The sequence below is a fragment of the Orcinus orca genome, chromosome 1 (assembly GCF_937001465.1).
Source record: "Orcinus orca chromosome 1, mOrcOrc1.1, whole genome shotgun sequence".
In the NCBI taxonomy this organism is placed as follows: Eukaryota; Metazoa; Chordata; class Mammalia; order Artiodactyla; family Delphinidae; genus Orcinus; species Orcinus orca.
Window position 1 is genome coordinate 49604502 of NC_064559.1, and position 18736 is coordinate 49623237.

Below are 18736 nucleotides of genomic sequence, written 5' to 3' on the forward strand. Positions count from 1 at the left end.
ATTAGTCCCTTTTCCCCTCTGAAGGGTACCCATTCCATCAGACATGCCCTCCACAAGCAGGCCACACCCACACTCCACCCACACATCCATTCAGGAAGGCGCTGGGGTACACTAACGGTGAGGAGGGGTCAGGGAAAAAAATGAAGGGGAGAGAAGAACACAGGTGAATTAGAATCAAAGTGACATGGGACTCACTTAATACAAGCTGTCTATATAGACTACTGCAAAGGTTGGGTTTTACCCTTTTTCTTTCCAGACCAATAACCACCTGGATTTTAATTCTAAGCTCCAGAGGGAACTTGACCTCATGGCTCCTGAACTAATAGTAAAGTCCATCATCTCTGGGAGTCCCATTTTAGCTTTGTATTATCAAAATCTAAAGTTCCATCTGTCATCCATTGGTGCCATCCATTCTTATGATGATTCATCCTCAGGCTCCCTCTCAAAGGCAAGATTTCATTTGTCACTTCTGCTTCTCCATTTGATGCCCAGGGGCATAAATTAAGAGGGCTTGGCCTGAAGCATTATAAGTTCCTGAAGCAGGTAAGGAGCCTCTGGGGTTGTAAAACCCGAAGAGGGAGCATTTGTCAAAGAACATGAGAAACTCAGCTATGAAAGGGGAGATGGCAGGAAACTTTCAGGGTAATTGGTTGGACGATCAGAAAGGTTTTTTTTCTGATGGAGCAAGGCTATGGAATAAAATTTGAAAATGAGAGGGGGAGGGATCAGGAAACCAAGGAAGTATTTTTGAGGTCATGTAACTCATTCATTCACCAGAGATTGCTGTTCCTGGAATTGTCCATCGTCAGCTGGGTCCATACAGGCCAACTGGAATATTTCCTGCGGAGAGAGTGGACTCATCGAAGGGTATCCACTCCGGCCACTCCTGCAAAGCAATGCCAAGTTCAGAGGTAACGTGTGCATAAGAGAAAGAGAAACAGTCATGACGTAGTTGTCATTACCAATTCCCACCCAGACAAGACTTCCTCCCCAGCAAGGGCAATACCCTTTAGCCTTGGCTGGCTTGAAAGCCTGATAACTTACAGGTGGCTGGCCCTAGAATAGAAAAATTTTTTAAAAAAACATTGGAAAAGAGGAACCACTGTTTTCAACCTGCATTTGGAACCATTCATCATTTTGCTGGCGACTAGCATATCTGTGACAAATGACATCATTTGTCACACTCAGCCATATGGAAGACCAATGCTAGATTGTAAACCTGTTTCTCCTCAGTTTCTCCATTCGGCAGAAAAATGCCATAGTTTAAAGTGAACAGTTTGTTTAAATATTAAGCAGTCATGGTCTTTTAAAAAATTTCCTCCACTCTCAGAATATGGTTTTATTGTGCCAACATCCCTGGCCAAACCAAACAATTCAATGCCATGAACATTTATTGAAGGACTGCTCTGTATCAGACACTGCTGGTGTATGAACTGCATGGAACGATTTCAGAAGAGGTGAAAGAGGTGACAACGTCTGGGTCGATGGCTATGTAGGAGGATGCTTCAATGGTGATGAGGTAAAAAAGGACAGGGGCAGAGTTGGCCAAGTGTTTAGGGGCCTCTGAATGAAAAGCATGGAGAGCTGTTGCAGTGTGCCTGCTATTAAACCACGGTTTGGTACCTGAAAGACACCCTCAGCCTATGGGATCCATTGGGCAGGTTAGGAAAAAAAAGAGGCAGCCAATCTTTCCTGAGAACTTGGCGCTGCTGCCGCCACTCATTGCTACTAGTGCAGTAACAGTTCCTCTTTGACCTAAGCCAGCATGCAGACTGAGCTTCCTGATCACGGGAAGAGGAACGTGGTCAGTGACTGGGGCAGCAGCTCCCTCAGTGGGTGTGGAATTAGGAGGGAGAGATGGGACACCGTCTCTGCCAGTGTCCCATCTGCTCCGGAGAGAGCCACTGCAGAGTCTCCTGCTAATGACTGTGAATCCAGTGGAAAATCCGAGACCTAAGCAAGGATTGCCAGTTACTGAAAAATAATCCGTTAGACTGGGATCACAGGGGAAAATCTGAAGCACACACTTTTCACCCAACCTGTCCCCTCGCTGCTAGTGAGGGCTTTAGCTGAATTGTTACAACTGCTAGAGAGCAGTCTGCCGTTTAAACGACTGCTTAAATGTCAATCATCTTCTTCTGTGTGCCTTGGCCTGAGAACCATGGGAAACAAGCACTGCTCTATAGGAAATGGGTCCCCTTTTGTCCTACAGAAAATGAGTAACTCCAGGATCCCCAATAGGTAGACAGGACACTTAAAAGCACTGAACAACCTTATAGACTTGAAGAATTTGAACCCTGAGTAACCTCTTACTTTGAAAACCTTGTCTGGCTTCTCACTGTTATTAGGAGAGAGTCCAGAGGCCTCTCTCTCAGTTGGTTGAAGGTGCCAGGCTTCTTTCTGCCTCAGGACTTGAATAAAGGCTGTTCCCCAGAGTGCAGGATGCTTCTCAAACACCCGGTCCCTTGCAAACTCGTTTTTGAATTCATCCTTCAAAATTCTTCTTAAAAGTCACTTCCTTAAGGAAACCTTACCTGATAAACTCGTCAGAGGTCGCTCTCACACGCAATCAGATCATAATGTATTTTTTTCCCATCCTAGCGCCCACCAGAACTGTGATTAAATCATCAAAAATGACAAGTGGTTTTTTTTCTGATAATCTGTTTCATGTTTGTTTTTCTACCAGCTGTAAGCTCAATGAGAGAGGAGCCCTGTCACGTCCACCACACTACCTCCAAAGCAATCTCTACTTGAACAATTCAGGGCTCTAGAAACACAAGTTGTTCCAAAGAACCAGCCTGCTGCTCCACCAGCATCTCCGTTTCAGGAAGTGGACCAACATCCACCTAGAAGCTCAAACCAGAAACCCGAGGGTCATCTTGGATTCCTCCCTGTCCCTCACACCATGTAGCAAATCAATCAATCACCAAATCCTATCCGTTCTGTGTATTAATTGCCTCTCAAGTCTGATTCTCTCTCCCCATTTCTATCCTGTTAGTCCAAGCCACAGTCTCACAATATTCACAATTGCAGCCACGTACTAAATGGTGTTCTATCTCTCGAACTGCTTCCCTCCAATCCACGGAGCCCACACTGGATTAAAGAATGATCTCTGGAAAGCCCAAACCTGATCATGTCACTCTGATGATCGTGTCACCCATTATCCTTGGATGACACTAAACTTCTGTATCCTGCCTGTAAACTACCTCTGTATCCCTACATCCTGGCCCCTCCAAATCCATCACCTGCCACGTCCCCCGATATCTCTGTGCTCCAACCATCATGACAGTTCTTAGGTTCCTTAAACTTACCATACTTTACTTTATTTCACCTCTTGAAGTACCTGCTTTTGAGTCTCAATCAAATGTTACTTCCTCAGGGAAGCTTCCTCAAATCCTCAAACTACGCGCGTTGCCTCCTTTACACAGAGTCACAATAGCCTACCCTTCCACATTTTAACCTTTATCACTCTTGTAATTTCTTTTTTAAGAACTGTGTCCATGGGGACTGTGTGATTATCTGGACTGAATCCCCAGTGTCTGAGCCAGTTTTTGGGTCACACCGACTCTCAGTAAATATTGGTCAAATCAATGAGTGAATGAATTAATAAACATATGGGACAGAGGCTGGAATAGTCCAATGATGGGAGTTAATTTGTACAGCAAATTGTTGTGGCTAAAACAGATCTAGATGGTGGAGGGTGTCCTCTATTTCTAAGCCAAAGACCCTTGAAAAACACTGTAAACTCTTCCAAGGAGGTAGTCCCTAGTACTCTAATCACACCTCTTGACCACCTTCCTGCACAGACCAAAGATAAACATGTACTTGTGTTTTTGTAGACAGGAGAATCCATACCTGCTATTTAAACACCTCACATGTTTTGTAAAAACGACCGACGGCCTTGGTCGTTTTTTTTCTTTTTCAAATGCGTTGGATTGTGACCTTTGAAAACAATGCTTTTCAAAAACAGGTCTCCAACACCACAGGCAGAAAGAAATTTATGGCGTGAGAGATTGCAAATGGTATTCTGACTGAGGGCTCATTCCTAAGCCTGGGATTTCACTCCTCTGACAATTACTGAAGTTGTGATATTTAGTGATTTACTGGTTCCACGAGAGCTAGACTGGAAAAAAGTCACTAATCATAACCAACGACAACAAGCCATTTACGCTGGGTAGAGGGACCATTTGGGTACATCACTTGTGATGAGAGAAAGAAAGCATTAAAATGAAGTATGTATATTACATTAGATCCTTTATGGCTAATGACCACATTGGGGCTAAGGCTTACAACTCGGAAGAATTGGCACATGCCTTAATTAGGGTTTTGTTTCCACTTTCAATATAGAAAATTAACAAAAAAATTGTTTTGCCTGATTTAAGGTTCTTTTTGTTCATTACAGATAACACAGTGTAGTGGGAAGACTCTGGGCTTGCAAATAACTGACTTAAATTCCAATTCAGCTTCCTACCAGCCATATGGCTTTGGGCCACTTAGTGAACCTCTCTGAGTTCACTCTAAAGTGATGATACTAATACAGCCCCTTACTTCCTTTGTCCATTCACAGTGCTCCCTGTCTCTGGAGCTGGCCACGGCACCAAACACGCTCAGTCTGCTTTTCCATTACCCCTGCTGAATAACCATCTTAAGATACAACATGTGGTCTTCTCACCCTCAGAGAGGGGACCATCCATGCATCTCAGCGTTAGTATTAGCTCGGGCACTTCTAGGCAATGAGTTTCTGGGTCTGCCCGATGGCACACGTGATAATGCAAGCAGGGGAGTCATGGACCCTCTGGTAATACTCACAGGCCTGAAACGGGGTCCTGCTGGAGATAAGGCAGGGCTTTGGCATTAGCAATGATCTCCTGAGGCAGAGATGACGGCTCCATCCGCTGGAACATGGGTGCGTTTTTCTGTGTTAAAAGTGGAAAGGAGGAAAAAGGAACTCAAATGACTGTGGGGGGAAAATACCATTTGAGTAAAACAGGAATACGACTGATACCCTGTTTGACATTCTGAACCTCTGCCCCACTGGTTTTCTAATCCCTTGATCCTAGGGAGGTTCCTGGACCCTGCAAAGCAAAGCCTGACCTCTGCTTCTAAGCACTTGCAGGGCACTGTGCCCCAGGGATGCACAGGCCTGTCCCTTCAGGGGCCCACCCAGCCACCACGCTGTCCTTGACCTTCACCTGTTCCTCCAGCTGCTGCCTCTGCTTCTTCACCTTGCTCTGTTTATAGTAGTCCATGATCATCATTGCTGCATAGATTTTGCCCACAGTCAGGTCAGAGGCTGAAGACACAAGTGTGGCATGGAGGGGAACAGGGAGAAGACACGGGGGGAAAGTGAGGACACCTAGGAAGCAGGTTTGCCCCTTCGGCCACCCACCCATCCAACATTTATTGAGGGTTCCATCTGTGCCAGGCACTGAGGCTACAGAGTGAACAGGTCCCCATGTCTAGCCTCAGGGAGCTTCCACGGCCACCCAGGGAGGGTGATGTTACCAATGATGTGCAACACATTAGTAAGCACCTCCCCACCCCCAGAATGGTCTAGGTTTCCATCTCTTAGTAACACCACCTTTTCCCCAACGGCTTGAAGGTTTGCTGAACTGTGTTATGTGGAAGGACAGAGCTATGTAGCCAAGAAGTTTCATCCACAACCGCAGTGACCTATCTTAAGAAACTGTTCTCCAGTGTGGAGGTTCCTCAGAAAACTGAAACTAGAACTACCATGTGATCCGGCAATCCTACTCCTGGGCATATATCCAGACAAAACTCGAATTCAAAAAGATACACACACCTCAGTGCTCATAGCAGCACTATTCACAATAGCCAAGACACGGAAGCAACCTAAATGTCCATCAACAGATGAATAGATAAAGAAGCTGTGGTACATATATACAGTGGAATACTACTCAGCCATAAAAAAGAACAAAATAATGCCATTTGCAGCAACAAGGATGCAACTAGAGATTATCATACTAAGTCAGAAAGAGACAAATAACATATGATGTCACTTATATGTGAACTCTAAAATATGGCACGAAATGGAAACAGACTCACGGACATAAAGAACAGACTCGCAGACATAAAGAACAGACTTGTGGTTGCCAAGGGAGGGAGGGTAGGGGAGGGAAGGATTGGGAGTTTGGGGTTAGTAGATGCAAACTATTACATATAGGATGGATAAACAACAAGGTTAGTATAGCACAGGGAACTATATTCAATATCCTGGGATAAACCATAATGGAAAAATATAAAAAAGAATATATTTATGTATATAATCAATTATGTATATAATCACTTTGCTATGTAGCAGAAATTAACACAACACTGTAAATCGATCAACTATACTTCAGTAAAAAAAAAAAAAAAAAAAAAGAAACTGTTTTCAATTAATGACAAAAGGAACTTGAGAAGTGAGGGATTTTTGTTTCCTAAGAATAAAAGAGCACCCTTCCCTTATCTCTTCGATCATTCTGTGTTCCCCCCAAAGGTGTGGTCTTGGCGTGCTGGGCCCACAGTGACAAGGATACCCTGGAGGAGACCCCACACCTTTGGGCATGGGCACAAGCAGATCTAACATCTTCTGGGACAGGTGAGGCCAGATGGCCAGGGTCTCCTTCTGTAGCTCTGAGTCTAGCTGCTGCCTGTCCGCACCACCTAGGGGAAGATACATTTATTAATAGCGAAAACAGAACAGACACAGAAATAACAAGGACGGAGGGAGGAGGTGGGGCAGGAGCTGAGTCAGCACGGCACGTCATATTCTCAGAGGGGATCTTGGTACTTAGCGACAGTGGACCTTGCAATACTGGGTCTTTCTGCTGAAGAAGCAGAACACATTTTGGCTCCGTTTTCAGTGACTCAGGGATATCCTGTCACAGAGAGCCGAGGCCCTGGGACCAAGATGAGCCTCCTCATTGATTCACAGAGGCTCCCAGCTGCTCAGTATATCAGAAGGGGGAATGCAGAGAGCCACGAGCCAGCCTCCTCTGCCTTTATACGTGTATCAGTTCTTCCAGCGATCTGACTCCAGAGTCTGAGTGACCTGATTTTTTTTTTTTTTTTGCGGTACGTGGGCCTCTCACTGCTGTGGCCTCTCCCGTTGCGGAGCACAGGCTCCGGACGCGCAGGCTCAGCGGCCATGGCTCACGGGCCCAGCGGCTCCGCAGCATGTGGGATCTTCCCGGACCGGGGCACGAACCCGTGTCCCCTGCATCGGCAGGTGGACTCCCAACCACTGCGCCACCAGGGAAGCCCGAGTGACCTGATTTTAAAAAGGATTTGGGTCAGGTAAGAGCAGGAAGCTGGAGGCCCATCTGCAAGTAGTAAACCCTTTCTTTCCTAAACCACTGAATTAGAAATCAAAAGGAACAAAATACTGCCATGATAGCACCTGCCACAGAAGCCTTCCTAGTTGTTAAAGGCACCACATAAGGGGGAAAAAAAAAAAAAAGAAAAAAAAGAACTGAATCAAAACTCATTTGTTCAATCAACAAATATTTCTAAAATGCCTACTTTGTGCCAGACACCAAAGATCACATACTGTTGAAGTCAAAAGGAGGCTTAGTGATTATCAAACCATTCATTTCCCCAAGAAGAAAGGGCAAATATAATAGTTACTGTAGCTCAGAGGTGAAACAGGGACCCTACTATTTGATCTCCAGGTCACTGCCTCATCAGAGGGATGAAAGGTCAGACATTTCCATCCTGCGCCACCCTGCGTGAGTTGTTTCAGAATCTTTCCCCCCCCTAAGCTTACTGACCTTTGGCGATTTTAATGTCCAGAGCTGTCCGGATCAGAGCCATAAGCGTGGAAGTGAAGTGGACAGTCATGTCCTCAGCCACCGGCATATTCATCAGGACTAACCTCTGTGTGAAAGAGAGAAAAGAAACAGCAGGAGGAAAAAAATATATCGAGAGAAACCTTGGTGAGAAGGGAGGAAAAGTGCAGAGGTCAAATGCAGAGACAAAAAAGAAGGGCAAGGATACCCCCGTCCCCTGTCCCAGTCCTGCCCTCTCCCGGCTTCTCACTTAAGGCTCATTGGCTGCTGTTTTGTTTTGCTTTGTTTATTTCTAGGGAATGATGCCGAATTCCAAGGGAAGAGGGACTAATCATTCTGTAGGACTCCTCCACAGTCCTAAGAATGTCTTTAATAGGGATTCCTAAAAGCAGTGGCTCAGGGGAAGGAGTCAGCTCTGTGAGGTGACTCCATTCCCTGTTTCAGGGCTGCTCTACAATTCCACTTGTCCCATGAATACCCCCCAAAACTCACATGGGGGAGATTGTGCTTTGCTTATCTGACTTGAAAGATGCATCCTGATGCCCCCTTTTTGAGTCTTTAAAAGATGAAATTTGCCAGCACATGGTTGAACATGCAGAAGTCCAGCTTATCCAAAAGATGAAGTGGAGCAGAATGGAAAAGTGGGAGAGTGCAAACAAGGTCTAGGGGAAGAGGGCTGGGGAGAGCAGAGAAGAGAAGGGTGATCAAGGCAGGAGCAGAGTGGGCAGGCCTTGTTCCCCTCACCCAAAGGAAGGGGATCAAACTGAAATGGCCAAATCCACTTTCCAGAGAGTATCTTGCTTTTGGAATTCTTTAACTTTTCCTCCAATCCCCACATCCCTTCTCCCACTGAGCTTCACCCCAGAAATGCAAAGAACTTAGGGCCACATTCCACCACCCGGTACCGTTAGATGTGGAATCGTGAGCAAAAAGGATGCCAGCCCCTAAGCTTCAAAGGAGGAGCCATGTAGTGGGGTGGATAAGGGTCCCTAATGGGCACCCCCATTCCAATGAGATGCTCTCTGGAGCTTTCAACTTGGAGGTAGCAGCAGGAGAAGGTCCTCCAACAGAACCACCAGCCTAGCAGGAAGGCAAGTGTTTCTTCCCAAGACAGGGTTTCTAAAACTCCATTGGAACATCTTGCTTAACGTGATGCCACAAACACGGTGTCTGAGAGTGTAAGGCCAGTTTCTTGTTTGTATCTGACTTCCATCTCTCTCCCACTTCTTTAGGCTTCTAGAGAAGTGGCGACATCGCTAGGGTGTATTCCTAGGTGAACGAAAGAGCTCCAGAGTTCTGGGTCAGTCTAAACAGCAGTGGGGAGTTAGCAGTAACTATTATCCATTGTGGAGAAAAAGTTCAGGCCCCAAGGCTCTGAACACCCCAATGGCAGTTGACTCCCAATGCACAATGCTGTCCTAAGCAAGCTGAGGGGAGTCCACCCATCTCAGTCATGCCGAGAAGGCAAATCTAATGCTGAAGGCAACTTGTGTCCATCATCACCCTTTCCTTTGAACTGCCAGGAAAAATGGGTAGCTGGGCTAATGGGGAAGGGAGCTGCATCCTTCATCACGTATCATGGGATGGAGGTTGCCGTTCCTCTTTCTTTTCTGGTACCTAGAAGGAACCATGCCATCGTTCCTCCCTACGTCATGGAGGAAGAAATTTGTTAAGAGTTTTCCTCTCTCCTAAAAATTTCTTCTTGAACCATGTTTAGAGGAATTTCTGCATTATTTCCTGAGCTTAGCTGATGGAAGATTTTTTTTATAAGCTCTGATAGCTGTCTTGCTGCAGGCTTTCTTCTTGCCCATATATGCTATTCCACAGCCCACCACTCTGCCTTCTCTAGAAGGAAACATGCTACTTAACACTTCCTTTCTAGGAACCCACTCACAAGAAGCCACACACTTGTAGAAACAGAATAACATTAAAAAAAAAAACCCACGGCGAATAGTCTTACACACCACCTTGCGTATCGATTCAGGACTTCACCCCTTCTGTGAAGTTTCATGACCTTTTCATCTCATCATTCCTTTTTGCCTTGGTTCCCTCCTCTCCCTCCCCAGCCCGGCTTCCTCCCCACGTCCTGACCTCCCCACAGCTGGCGCCCATTTCCTGCTGGTCACTAGCCCAGAACAAAGGAAGAGGTGGTCTACCTTATATGCCACCTTGGAGGGACATCTCTTGCCGAGGCCTAGCGGTGGTGACATGAGAGTCAGCATTTCATACATCTCAGTGTAATGGATGCGGCCACTGCTCATGGCGGGGTGGTAAGTGGGGATGGGGGCAGGGGGGCAGGGCAGGGAGGGTGGCAGGGAAAGGATGCAGACAGGGAGGAGAGGAGAACAGGCATTCCCGGGGAGCCAAAACAAACAAACAAAAGAGTACAGAAAACAGGAGAAGAAAAACGAAACAAAATGGACAGACAGGAAAAGAACAGGAAACCCGTTAATCAAGGCAAGTCGTACACGTGTCTCCATCCTGGTGCGGATTTATAGCACACCCAACACAGACCCGGGAACGTGGCGGCAACCTTTGGTCTCTCTGCGCGGCTGTCACAGGGACCGGTTTTCTCCTCCAGGATGAGCATCACCCTACCTCTCTGTTCAACTCATCCATCCCCCATCCAACACAAGCTTGTCTTCAATTCCCAGGGCTGTGTGAGAGTGGTATAAACCAGATAGACGGTGTTCCAGCCGTGGGTTAGGATTTCTGGCCCCGGCTGGGGACGGGGGTGCTGGCCTGGAAGTCAGGCCTTTCTCCTGCTCTGAACCCGCAGGCGGAGCATCGTGTATCCCCCTCTGTGGTGTGAGTGCAGCAGGAGACGGCGGCTCGCGCTGGAAGTGCTGCGCTACGGCTGCTGGGCAGAGTCGGCCCGTTGCTTCCACCTGGCTCTGGTGGCAAGAGTGCTCTTTGTGCCCCGGCATGCCCCGGGGGCGACGGCATGCTGGGGACAGAAGAAACAAAACCAGGAGGAGGAAGAGCATCTCGCATGCCATGCTGCCCTCCCCGGCTCTCCCACATGCGGCTGCAGGTTTCACCAGGGTGGAGTTTAAAGAGTCTCTGCAGAGGCAGCTGTTCGGCCTCCTGAGTATGGGAATCACTTGTCACCATCCCAGGCCATCTCCTTCCCATCGCCCAGCCTGGCATCTTCCTGGGCCTAAGTCGTCTTCCGGCTGCCAGACTGTGCTACGCACCCGGGAGCCCGCGCATCCCTCCTGTAACACCAGGAGAGACTTCCTTATCTAGTGGGCTTGGCCTTGGACAGGGACTGGGTGGAGCCACTGTGCTAGTCGAAGAGGGAGGTCCTGTGCGCCCCTGAACAACTTCCTTGGTCTCACAAACAAACAGTGACTCGGCAGTTACAACAGAGCTCTCGGTGCCTCCAACAATACACGGCAGGACCCTCAGGCAAGAAACCTGCTCCGAGCCCTCGTCCTCTGCTGGGACCTTCCCAGACCCTCTGAGCTATTAAATTCTCCCACCGACTCTATCCTCTTTGCCTTCTTGACTTATCCTCCCCTCCTGCCCTCTTTTTTTTTTTTATGATTTCTCACCTCCCTTTTGTCCTATAGCTTTTATAATTGCTTGTGGCCGAACTACCCAGAGCTGGGCAGAGGTAGGCATGGCTAGAATCACACTTCTCTACACCGTATATGGGATGATGCTACTAGTTTGCTAAAAGGAGGCTCTCTGTCTCCAGGGAAAAGAAACCAGAACTCCTTGCTGGATTCAAAAGATTTCTGCATTCTCTGGAGGAGGGAGAGGTCCCTCTGGTTAAATCCACATATTAAGGTGGAGTGAGAAAGAGAGAGAGGAGAATGTGTGTGTTATACGTGCATGAATGAGTGTGTGCATGTGAAGAAAACAGAGGTCAAAGCAGCCTCCGTTATTAAGTCCTTAACTCTTTTTTTATCCGCCGTCCCCCCAAAACGTTCCCTTCTTCCTTGTGTAACAGCTGCTGGTTCTGGGAGGGTTTGGACCTCTTTAAACTCAAAGGAAAGCAACATGAAGGTTCCCTCATGTGGCGCAGTGGTGGTGGAGCAGAACGGAGAGGAGGGGGGTTGGAGGCTGCACCCCGCCGCCGGTCACGGTCATGGTCATGGTCACAGCTGGGGACCGGAGGCAAACCTTGCAAGCCACCCTGTAGGGGCAGTTCTCTCCCAGGCCCAGAGGTGGCGAGATCACCCGCACTAATTTGTACATATCCTTATACGGGATCCTGCCGCTGTAAAGGAAGCACAGGTGGGTTAATAGGACACTCAGAGAAGGGTAGGAGAGAAACGACAGCCTAGCCACGAAGGGGATGGCTGGAGGAGGAAGGGCAGCTGCTTTCCTTGGGCCCAGCAAAGCCAGATTAGGAGAGACTGAGGACGAAAAGCATCAGAGAACCACCACCTTGCAAACAGCGAGGTAAGTATCAGAGAACCATCACTGCAAACTGCACTGCCTCGAATTTTCTAAGGAATCAGAGCTCATTCAATGCCTAGTGGCCACGAGCACCCAGAGATATCTGTTGGGCCTATACCTGACCAGATGCAGAAAGTGGAGCCTGGGTCCAGCTAGGCCTCTAAGAACAAAGCCCACCAATTCACAAATACCTCTGACTGCCACCAAGAGCAGACACCAGGCTGCCGTGAAGCAGACTGCAGAACCCTTTGCTTACACAGACACTGATCACAGTCAGACCCACTTGTCAGGGCAGTGGGAAAGTCAGCCTCCTTCTACAGAGTGCGAGAAAGAAATTTCCCATTAGGCTAATTAGCAAGGAGCACAGTTGGCATGAGGGAATTTGCAAAGGGCTTTGCTTCTCTTTGTGGCAGATTTTTCCCCGAGTTCTGCTTGGGCAAACTCTTCTCAATTTGGCTGGAGCCTGCCCGGATCTGTGCTCAGAAAGCAGCCTGCAAGGGAGCCGAAATGCTCTCCCGCCAGTCCTGCTCCTGCAACCCAGCCCATAGGCAGCTTGGTCAGATCCAGTCAGAATTCCAGGAACACTGTGACCTATCTTATCACTCCCCTTTCACAGAGCCTGCTAGAGAATTCTGATTTCCTGTGTAAAGGACAGACTCAACAGTTGATTCATTTTCAGTGGCTAAAGCATCTGCTCCCTCAGGGGCCAGAACAAGTCAGCAACGGCCAGGGATCTGAGGGTCTGGACACATCCTGGTACAGACCAGGGCTTCCACCGGAAATGATGAGCACGCATTTTCCACCTCCAAGCATCCGATCCTCGCCAGTGATGTCGAGACTGCAACTTTGCCCCAGTGTCACTCTTCCTAATCTTTTCTTGATTTTGCTGTTGATTCCTCCTCTTCTTCCAAACAGCAGCTCAGCCGTACTTCCAGGTCTCTTGACTCTTAAGGGAAGGTTCATTTTACCACGTGTTCTTTTGTTTCTCATTGTGGATGGGACGTGGGTGCGTTGGTCCTGCTGTCTACAGGCTGATGTGCTCTGCAACCTGTCTCCTTTTTGAAGACATCGGCTTACTTTACCTTGGTTAGTTTCCCCTCTCATCTCATAGAGAAGGCCAGTAAAACTAAAACCAGGACAAGTTACGCTGTGAATTTCAAAGTAGACACAAGAGGTTCTCTTTGGTCTTTTTGCTCTTTCACAGCTCATGCGTCTGAGTCTCATGATTAGTTCTCGTGGAATTGTTCTTCCCAGCAGATGGAAGAACTGGGGAGCAGCATGTTTAATGCCCAAGGCAACTGGGTCCCAAAATAATGTGAACCCCAAGAAGCTGGGGTTTCTGAGAGCCCAGGGCACCTGAGTGAGGCTAGGTGAGCCATGGACTCCTTTGCTAGCAGCTGCTTTCTCCTCTCTCAGGTGAGTGAAGAGGTCCCTTCTTGGTCTCCCGATCCCATGGCCATCCAGCTTTACAGACACCAGTTTTTCATATTTTCTTTCCCATATGGTAATTAATTATAACAACAGTTAATACATGATTTAATATATTCTTCACAACCAGCCTTCAAGGTAGGCAGGATCATTACCACTATTATACAACAAATGTGGAAGCTCAGAGTGGTTGAATGACTTATCCAAGGCCACAGAGCTGACGAGATACAGGCCTGGCTGCATTCCCCTGTAACACAGTGCCCACTGCATTCTAAAGCAGCCTATCCTACTAGAAAGAAGGCCCAGAAAGTACAAGCCATTGCTCAGCCATTGTAACAGGAATGGATTTAGAGAACTCTGTGCTAAGTCATTAATAATGACTGAGGGGAAGAGGAATTCTGATTCACTCTTTCAACATCTAAAGCAGGGACCCAAGTTCAACAAGCCTCATAGGAGGACAGATTTGGGAAGAGTCTTAGATTATGAAGTAGTTCCAGGTGGAAGCAACGTGGTCCATTCCCATGAAGGATGGAATTTCTTGTAGTATTTTCAGAGGGGGACCAGAATGGATAGATTGGTGAGATAAAAAACTAAGATGACTTGGGACAGAAAACTTCCCATGGAGTGAGTGCTCACAGCACTCTTACCCTGTCTTCAACTGTGAGGACCAAAAGGCTGCCTTTGAACTCTAAATCAGGGATTAGCAAACTTTTTAAGTAAAGGGTCAGATAATACATATTTTTGAGTTTGAGGGCCATGCTGTCTTTGTCACAATATGCAGCTCTGCCTTGTAGTGTGAAAGCAGCCACAGACAGTACATAAATGAGCATGGCTGTGCTCCAATAAAACTTTATTTGCAGGGCTTCCCTGGTGGTGCAGTGGTTGAGAGTCCGCCTGCCAAGGCAGGGGACACGGGTTCGTGCCCCGGTCCGGGAAGATCCCACATGCCGCGGAGCAGCTGGGCCCGTGAGCCATGGCCCCTGAGCCTGCGCGTCTGGAGCCTGTGCTCCGCAACGGGAGAGGCCACAACAGTGAGAGGCCTGAGTACCACAAAAAAAAAAAAAAAACAAAAAAAAAACCCCAAAAAAACCCCACCAAACTTTATTTGCAAAAATAGACAGTGAGCCACATTTAGCCCATGGGTTATAGTTTGCCAGCCTCTGCTTTAAAGCCCAGAAGGCACAATATCACTTGAGAACTATTGGAAAGTGAAAAAGACCTAGGGAGGTCATCCCCGCAAATTCCTGCCATCTAACTCAGTTCCATGCAATAAAAATCCACAAGTACTTAAGCAATCAGTTAGAAGAATAACTTGCTCGCTTTTTTATATAATTTCAGAGTTATCTGAAACTGTACCTTTTGAGAGGGATGAGATAGAGAAAAGACGAATGTCACTGACCATGGTGGCCAGATGTCCAGCTGGCCCCAAAAACACTTGTCAACCCCCCTGGTGACTCAGAGGGGTCCACTAACCATTTTGGAAGCTCCTCTAGGGACTGACTCAAACACTCTGAGGTGCAGACTGTGTACTGAGATAGGCAAAGAAAGGGAAAAGCCTGTCACAGAAGGAAAGAGAGGGGAAAGGAAGATAAAGAAGCTAAATGGTCCATAACTGGCTTGATCCCAGAGCCAGTTTGAGGACCTGGCCTCTTCCACGGGCCACAACCAAGAGGAATCTCCTCTCCTTCTCTAACAAGCAAGCATGGGTGTCTCCAATTCCAACCTCTTCCTTGAGAACTCCAGAGGCCCTTGATAGGGGCCTCACGGGGGGCGCCGAGAGGCCTACGCACCATGCCGCTCTGTCATACTCTGCCCAGACACGGACAAACTCGTCCAGGTGGTGAGGCCCCAGGATGGATGAATCCCGAGTCAGGTACTCAAAGTTGTCCATGATGACGGCCACGAACAGGTTGAGCATCTGGAGGGCAAGGGGGAGAAGAGGAGTTAGGAGAAACCCAAAGCAGAAAAACAGGCTTCAAGGCAAATAAAGAATTCAGAAGTTTGTGAGGCTGAGGCTCCTAACCAAAGCACCGTTGACCCTGCCGAAGGCAACGCAGCATTTCCACGACTGAACTACACGTGTCTTTCTGCGTGCATTATGATTTCACTTTCCTCTGCCACTTTGTATCTGCAAAGTACTCCTCAGTCGCTTTTGTTATCTATTAAATTTCTTTAATTATTAGTGCAGCAGCAGCAACACGTTCTCAAAGCCTAGAGGAAGTCAAGGCCCGACACCAAGCCTCCCTGCCAGCCTCCCTCCCCAACCCCTGCTCCCCAAAGCGGCCAGTGAGAGAACTGGTGGGATGCCTTATAGCGGATGAAGGGCTCACTGTGCGACAACTTGAAGCTGTTCACGGCTCTTAAGTGCTTCCAAGACCCTGTTCTCCCACTTATTTGTTCAACAACATTTACTGTGCACCTACTATGTTCCAGACAGAGCTCCAGGTGCTGGTGGTGGGAGTTAAGAAAGGTCTGGTCCGAGATACATTTCCATAACTAGCACGTTGCTTAAGGCATAGCAGGCGTTCACTAGATGTTGTTACTTGAATATTCTTAAAGACATTTAGTATTTACCAGAGACTGTGATGTGTTGGAAACATACAAAGGTTACAGATTTTTTTAAGAGCCATGAAAGAAGCATGTACAGCAGGGACAAAAAGGAGTATGGGTTCGAATTTCATATAATTTTCATGTCATGAAATATTATTCATCTTTTGATTTTTTTTCTCAACTACTGAAAAATGTAAAAATCATTCCTAGCTCATGGGCCATAGAAAAACAAGTGGGAAACTGGATTTGGCTTGTGGGCTATCGCTAGTGGAGCTCTATATAATCTTATCCAGCAACAGGAAGCAACAGGAACCCCTAAAGGGGTTTAAACTAGGAGAGAGACCAAGGGCTATGTGCGTTCAGAAAGAACACTTGGTCGCAATGTGGAAGGTGTGGAAGGTGGGCAGGAGACCAGGGGGAGAGTTTTGCAATGCTCTTGAACTAAGCCAGTGCCAGACAGCAGCCTGGATAGAGAGTTTAAGGAGGTGGACTCAACGGGCCTCGACCACAGCGAACAGCACTTCTTTGTTGTTTCTTGGCCATCCAGCACCCATATACTGTACTTCCGGTCTCCTGGGGACACACCCCTTACCTATTCCCAGTTAATATGGTTTAGTGGGGCACCACCATGACCCAGGCCTCAACCAGCCATTGAATTCCATCTCCCTGGGCTACAGTGACTGGTAAGCCAATCAAGGCCAAGAAAATGGCATTGAATCTTCTGAGCAAGAGACTTGTTCTTCCTTGCTGGCCTTGAATACGTGGGGAGTGAGGTATACAGCTGCTGCTACAGCCATCTTGGAGCCAAGGACTGGAGTTGTTGGAGAAAAGAGCTCACACGCAGAAGCCTGGAGAAGAGATCTGACAATAAAGAAGGAAACCTGGGCCTGGGGATGTCATCTGAGCCCCAGATCAAGCTTGCTTAAGCCTGTCCTGCCAGACCCTTCATTTATATGAGCCGATGAAATCCCTTTTTGCTTAGGTCGGATGCAGCTGGACTTTCTGCCACTTGCAAGGGAAAGAACCTTGCCTGACAGAGATGAATTGGCTGTGGAGGTGAGCGAACAGGAGCCTCTGTTGCTGATTCCCAGGTTAAGTGGCTGGGTGGGTGGAGGTGCCAGGTATGCAGACAGGATACACAGGATAAAGACAAAGTCTGCAGGATGGAGTTGCTGGGAGTCTTCTCTGCAACAGAGACTGCTGGCTGCATCCTAATTATTATTAATGTTAACAAAAACTATTTGTATTATTATTGCTTTACGTTTGCATAGTCTTCTATAGTGTTGTGTGCGTATTCACACCTACCAGACGTTTAATGCTTGCTCTACCCTTTCGTGAAGCAGGTTTAATTACCACCAGCCTTTCAAGGACACAAGTGCTTCCTAGACACATCTGTGTTCTTTAGCTCCAAGCACATAGCTGGGCACATCCCAACGCACCGGTAAATCTTTCTAGAGTGGTTGGCTTGAGTTGAGAAGCTGTGTGACTTGCCCAAGGTCACAGAGTCAGTGTCGGGCTGAGATTTGAAAGCAGAACATCTCATACTGAATATAGCCTCTATAAAAATAACATTAATGTGAATTATGCAGTAGCCTCTATCTCAAAATTCTAAAAGTACCTTTATGGTCACTAATTAATTTTCCAGTTATATCTTTGGTTTCTTTTGAAATATTTATTAAACACTTAAATGATGAAGGATAAAATGGAGATGTCTGCATGGCCTTCTATATGCTCCACCTCCCCCTATGATAAGCACTGATACTCCTGTATGAGTTTCACCTTTCAGTTCTAGGTGACGGATGCACTGAAACTCACTGACGGCTTCACCTCAGTGTCTAGCTCAGTGTGGACCTTTTAATGGCCACTCAGTAAAAATGTGCTGAAAGTGCTGAATACAGGAATGAATAAACAAAAAACTCCAATTTATATCATCATTCTAAATTTCCTTGGTTATTTTCATTATAGGTTATACTTCCCTATTCCTAAATAAGATAATATTTTCTGTTCTTTTTTCATCAAAAAACCTTTCACATCCACGAGAAGGAACACATGTATCAGCTCACTATACCAATAATACTCTTAGCAGCAAGTACTTTTTCTTCCCATTTTACAGAAGCCACAAATGGGAAGGTGCCTTGGCCAAGGCTAGAACAGCAACAACGCCAGTGTGGGCTGCCCAAGTCTCCGGTCAGTTCAACCCCTGCTACATCGGCCTGCCCACCACCCTTACCAGTCTGTGTGTTAGCCACTTCCCCACACCCGACAGCTGGACACATGGCAAGTCCCCTTGGGATCACTTGAAAGAGGTAGAAATTCCTGGACACCAAACAATTCACTCTGGGATTCCCAGCCATGAAGCTGACCACTTTTAAGTGGCATTGCTTTCGTTTTAGATTTTCTGTGTAGCCGGTGGCATCAGCAGTGAAGCCGAGCCCAGGGACGTCAGGGTGGCCAGAAACGCCAGACTGACCCTTCCAGTGATCTGGCAGCACCTCGCCCATTCTTCTCTTTATCACCGCTTGTGTGATTGTGCAGGGTAGAGATTTCTGGATGCTGCC

General features: G+C 47.3%; 1 protein-coding gene across 1 annotated transcript in view; it reads right to left on the reverse strand.

Moving 5' to 3' along the window:
• The window catches only part of CACNA1E (calcium voltage-gated channel subunit alpha1 E), a 474871-nt gene that overhangs the window by 12639 nt on the left and 443496 nt on the right, over positions 1–18736 (reverse strand). The window contains exons 40-46 of the mRNA XM_049700372.1: positions 15419–15546; positions 11922–12018; positions 7773–7878; positions 6559–6666; positions 5193–5293; positions 4810–4916; positions 775–886 (exon numbers count right to left, since the gene is read on the reverse strand). Of these exons, the coding sequence (XP_049556329.1) occupies positions 775–886; positions 4810–4916; positions 5193–5293; positions 6559–6666; positions 7773–7878; positions 11922–12018; positions 15419–15546 (759 nt within the window). The remainder of the gene's footprint in view (positions 1–774; positions 887–4809; positions 4917–5192; positions 5294–6558; positions 6667–7772; positions 7879–11921; positions 12019–15418; positions 15547–18736) is intronic.